Source organism: Dendropsophus ebraccatus, chromosome 1, assembly GCF_027789765.1.
Source record: "Dendropsophus ebraccatus isolate aDenEbr1 chromosome 1, aDenEbr1.pat, whole genome shotgun sequence".
In the NCBI taxonomy this organism is placed as follows: Eukaryota; Metazoa; Chordata; class Amphibia; order Anura; family Hylidae; genus Dendropsophus; species Dendropsophus ebraccatus.
The window spans coordinates 218,996,047-219,001,504 of record NC_091454.1 but is presented as its reverse complement, the minus strand read 5'-3'; the positions used below and the strand labels follow the sequence as shown (position 1 = coordinate 219,001,504).

Here is a 5,458-nt window from a genome sequence, read left to right as displayed (position 1 = left end):
TGGAGGAGTACAGTATGGAGGATGGTGGACATGGTAGAAGATGTATACTGTGTAGGGTCGGAGGAGTAGTTGGAGGAGTACAGTATGGAGGATGGTGGACATGGTAGAAGATATATACTGTGTAGGGTAGGAGGAGTATAGTATGGAGGATGGTGGACATGGTAGAAGATGTATACTGTGTAGGGTAGGAGGAGTAGTTGGAGGAGTACAGTATGGAGGATGGTGGACATGGTAGAAGATGTATGCTTTTTAGGGTAGTATAAGGAGTTGGAGGAGTACAGTATGGAGGATGGTGGACATGGCAGGAGATGTACGCTGTTTAGAGTAGGAGTAGTAGTAATAGTAGGAGGAGTACAGTATGGAGGATGGTGGACATAGTAGAAGATGTACGCTGTGTAGGGTAGGAGGAGGAGGAGTAGGAGTACAGTATGGAGGATGGTGGACATGGTAGAAGATGTATACTGTGTAGGGTAGGAGGAGTAGTTGGAGGAGTACAGTATGGAGGATGGTGGACATGGTAGAAGATGTATACTGTGTAGGGTCGGAGGAGTAGTTGGAGGAGTACAGTATGGAGGATGGTGGACATGGTAGAAGATATATACTGTGTAGGGTAGGAGGAGTATAGTATGGAGGATGGTGGACATGGTAGAAGATGTATACTGTGTAGGGTAGGAGGAGTAGTTGGAGGAGTACAGTATGGAGGATGGTGGACATGGTAGAAGATGTATGCTTTTTAGGGTAGTATAAGGAGTTGGAGGAGTACAGTATGGAGGATGGTGGACATGGCAGGAGATGTACGCTGTTTAGAGTAGGAGTAGTAGTAATAGTAGGAGGAGTACAGTATGGAGGATGGTGGACATAGTAGAAGATGTACGCTGTGTAGGGTAGGAGGAGGAGGAGTAGGAGTACAGTATGGAGGATGGTGGACATGGTAGAAGATGTATACTGTGTAGGGTAGGAGGAGTAGTTGGAGGAGTACAGTATGGAGGATGGTGGACATGGTAGAAGATGTATGCTTTTTAGGGTAGGATAAGGAGTTGGAGGAGTACAGTATGGAGGATGGTGGACATGGTAGGAGATGTACGCTGTGTAGTAGCCGTAGTGGTATTATTATTACAGTATGGAGGCTAATGGACATGGTAGGAGATATACACTGTGTAGGGATAGTAGTTGTGGTTACTATTATGTTTCATCCAAAACAAATCCAATTGAATTTTCAAGTTCCTAAAATCACCAAAGTTTTGGAAAATTTTGGATTTGTGCCCAATTGTTTAAATTTTCCTCACTCTAGATGCTTCCTAAAGAGTGGTGAGACGGTACTGTACCCCGGCCTGGAGTGGTATACAGAGCTGTACTATTATAATGCTATAATATATGCTACATTATGCTATAATGCTACTGTACTATTATAATCTATTATTATTATTATTATTGTGTTACATGGCTATTGTGTTTCTACTTTTGTACATGAAATTTTGTAGCCCTAATGCAAACTCTCTGACAGCGTCCCCAATGCCTATAGAATAGCAGTGCAGTAGGGAGAGATGGAACAGAAGACCTGGCTGTCACTCAGACCTATACACCCCCTGGGCCCATGGTCTCATATTAATGTGGGAACCTGGTTCTGTGACCTTGATAGACAAACAGTGGCTCGTTCTCAGATTGGTGTGAATTGTGTTAAGGTTGTTCCATGACAAAAGGCAAAGTGTGTCAGTCTGCACCTCCAGCCTCCTTACCCATGTTCCCACAAGCTCCTGCCATGTTCCCACCAGCTCCTGCCATGTTGGCCTCAGTCACCAAGATCAATACATTTAGCATCTACTGTACATAATGTGATCGGTGTGAGAATATATAGATATTTTGGATCAATATACAATCTGATGCAGTCCCTATGAGTATATATATATATATATATATATATATATATATACTGGATCTGTGTATGTTACACATTTCCCATTCAGCTCATACACATCCTTGATTCACACCGTATAACCCACTTATCATTATCCCTATTTACCACCTGCAGACACACTTGCGTATTGGTGGTAATTGGTATGGTAATGTTATAGTTGGAGTGTGCTTGGGCAGGAGTCGGGAAGGATGGGGCGGGCAATGGTCATTGTCTATGGGCTATGGGTGTGAACTAAGCCTCCTCTTCTGAGCAATACAATAGAGGCTGAGGGGAGGAGCCAAAAACTCACGGGCGGGGACTGAATGCTCCTGGGGGCAGAGACTTTGGGGTAAGTTAGAAGGCAAGTGTCTTTTCCCTTTAGACTATTCTTGACTCTTGGACTGAACAGATCACTGCCAAGATGAGAAACTCCTACCTCACCAAAGAGGACAAAAAGGTAAGTGACCATCCGAAAACACAACTGTAATAGATTTCTACTTTATATACTTTTCTTACTCTTCATTGAATCACTTTAGAATTTTTCCAAACTTTTTTTTAATAAAAAATTTCTACTCTACCTTTTCAAAAAGTTTACATTTTTCTTAATTTTCCATTCTTTTTTGATTCTTCCTCTTCTATACATGTCATTTATTTTAGATCAAAGCTCAAAAACTTACTCAAAAACTTACTCATTCCATGTATCTTCTCAACAGCTTATGAAACCCGTAATAGAAAAGAGAAGACGGGATAGGATAAACCAGAGCTTGGAGAATCTGAGGACGCTCCTTCTGGAGGCCACTCACGATGAGGTTGGGATTAGTTTATTATTTGATACTTTTTAGTTTTTTTCATGTTGGGGGGGGGGGAGGTTGTAGAGGTTTCTGGTTCCTCAGGAGGTCCTTGTTCCCACCAGAAGAGTGGAGACAAATGTCCTGGTGGTGGGGGAGACTTGAAAGCCAAGGAGGTGACACAGTCATTTCCTGGTGGCATTAGCAAGTTCATGTGTTTCTGAGGTGTTGATGGCGAGGACACGCTAAATGGCTCATTAACAAATGCAGAATTTTTTTAGTTCTGTCCAATCATAGAACTTTCAAAACCTTTCTAGAGTAAAACTATCTATGTGTCTTATTAGGTTCTTTATAGAGAACCTAGTTCTAAAAATCAGTTTGAATTAAATTTTTATTTTTTTTATATGCCATTGTTATTTTATTTTATTTATATGAATTTTATACATTATTTATATTTTACTATATCTTAATGGACTTTAAAATCTTAATTGGATCTTTAAAAAAAAAAAAAAAAAAGATGTAAATTTATTTTTTTAACTTTGTTTTTTAAATTAAATTTCTCATTTTACAGTCATTAAAGAATCCAAAGGCGGAGAAGGCCGACATATTGAAAAAGACTGTGCAGTTTTTGAAACTGTGTCATAATTCAGGTGAGAGAGATCCAGAATTATTTTCTGATTTTACCATTTGCAAAATCCCTAAAAGGGATCCCCATCTACAAAGTACATCTACAACTTTTAAAGGGGTTGTCCAGGATTTTTTTTTTAAAAAAAGTTTTCTTCTAAGAACACCACCACCAATTGTAATACCTCAAACAACTTGAGGACAAGGGTGGAGCTGTTTTGTAAGAACTGGCTATGATAGTTCAATGCCATAGCTGGTTAATCCCAAAGGACCTCATGGACTTTCATCAGGGTTCAATATTTTTGATCACTACATTCTTCTTGATGTCAAAAATATTGGAAATCCCAATGAAACCCAACCAGACCCCAATAGTTTGAGTGTGAACAGAGCCTTAAGGCTTAAAGATATATATATTTTATCAATTGAATTATTATTTTTAACATAGGATAAATTTGATGCCCAATGATGGGTTATTCACAAATGTTTTGTTTTTTTTGTCTTTCTCTGTAGGTCCAGAAGATGCCAAAAAGGCCATTTCTGGGTTTGATAGTGGGTTTCAGGAAGGTCTGAGCCAAGCCACCAGCTTCCTAAGCTCCAGGTCTAGTATTAGTGAGAAGAAGAGGGATTACGTTGTAGGAAAATTGTGCCAGCACATAGAGGGACGAGGTCCCAACGAATGGGAAGAATCCTCATCGGACAATTCATTCTGCCTTGACCAAAACCAACTTATACCAAGTCCACCCCAAATTTCCAGGATCCCCGAAAGCACCTTATCAATGTACCCCGAAAGACTCTCTTGTCAGCCATGTTTTCATTACCCCTCACCCCCCAGTTCTGCAGAAACACCTTCGTTCACCCAAACCCAACAGTCTTCGACACACAAGTCAAGTCAAATCCAACAGTCCTCGACGCACAAGTCAAGCCAGTCTTCACTACAAGCCAACAGCTGTAGAAAGTCTGTTCAGAGGACTCTTTTCCCCCCAGTTGCCCCCAGCCCCATTCTTTCTTCATCTCTTGTTTGGAGACCTTGGCCTTAAAAATGACATTATCCTTTAATTTATTAACTCCCTGTAACTTTTTGTACATAAGCATTGTAAATTTAAATTATATTTTGATTACTTTGTCTTTACGTGCTTCTTACCTGTGCGTTTTATCGTAAATTAAAGCTATATAACTGATTTTATTTTCCTTTGTTTATTTCATCAAAAATTTCAAGGGGTTTTCCAGAAATAGAAAAAAAAAGTTAGCTTATTTAAAAAATTTAAAAAAACGGCATAAACAGCAAATCTACTGACTATACTGTGTTGGGTATTGCAGCTAATAAACATTCAAGTCCATAGAGCATAGATGCTCTAGACCAGGGGTACTCAACAACTTTTAGTGAAGGTCCACTTACCGGGGTCTATAGTCAGGTGAAGGTCCGAGCTAAACATCAGTAGGAAACGTGTTTTGTTACTTTTCACAAACGTTCAACTATTTACGTACAGAATTGCTGCTTATTAGCGGGAAAACTGGCATTTTTTCTCTCTCACCAGCCCTTTGATATTAGGTACAAAGGGGGTGACTGCCCTGGTAGTATATAGCCCCCTGTTGCTCCCCCAGTAGTGTATAGTCCCCCTGTGCACTCTCCCCCAGTAGTATATAGCCCCCTGTTGCTCCCCCAGTAGTATATAGCCCCCCTGTGCGCTCACCCCCTGTAGTATATAGCCCCCTGTTGCTCCCGCAGTAGTATATAGCTCCCCTGTGCGCTCACCCCCTGTAGTATATAGCCCCCTGTGCGCTGTCCCCCAGTAATATATAGCCCCCTGTGAGCTCCCCCAGTAGTATATAGCCCCCCTGTGCGCTCTCCCCCAGTAGTATATAGCCTCCCTGCGCTCTCCCCCTGTAGTATATAGCCCCCCGTGTGCTCTCCCCCTGTAGTATATAGCCCCCTGTGAGCTCCCCCAGTAGTATATAGCCCCCCTGTGAGCTCCCACCAGTAATATATAGCCCCCCTGTGAGCTCCCACCAGTAACATATAGCCCCCCTGTGCTCTCCCCCTGTAGTATATAGCCCCCTGTGAGCTCCCCCCAGTAGTATATAGCCCCCGGTGAGCTCCCCCAGTAGTATATAGCCCCCTGTGAGGTCCCTGCAGTAGTATATAGCCCCCCTG

General features: G+C 41.7%; 1 protein-coding gene across 1 annotated transcript; it reads left to right on the top strand.

Annotated features, from left to right (window-relative positions):
- Nucleotides 1-2,315: 2,315 nt before the first annotated feature.
- On the top strand, nucleotides 2,316-4,343 carry LOC138801962 (transcription factor HES-7-like). The gene is made up of 4 exons (XM_069985093.1): nucleotides 2,316-2,351; nucleotides 2,608-2,703; nucleotides 3,254-3,332; nucleotides 3,817-4,343. The coding sequence occupies exons 1-4, from the start codon at nucleotides 2,316-2,318 to the stop codon at nucleotides 4,341-4,343; spliced, it is 738 nt and encodes a 245-aa protein (XP_069841194.1).
- Nucleotides 4,344-5,458: the final 1,115 nt, after the last annotated feature.

Excerpts from the sequence above, each read along its gene's own strand:
- LOC138801962 (XM_069985093.1), top strand. The coding sequence starts at position 2,316 with ATGAGAAACTCCTACCTCACCAAAGAGGACAAAAAG. Across the intron at positions 2,704-3,253 it reads TGGAGGCCACTCACGATGAG|TCATTAAAGAATCCAAAGGC; the intron begins GTTGGGATTAGT and ends CTCATTTTACAG. Across the intron at positions 3,333-3,816 it reads GAAACTGTGTCATAATTCAG|GTCCAGAAGATGCCAAAAAG; the intron begins GTGAGAGAGATC and ends CTTTCTCTGTAG.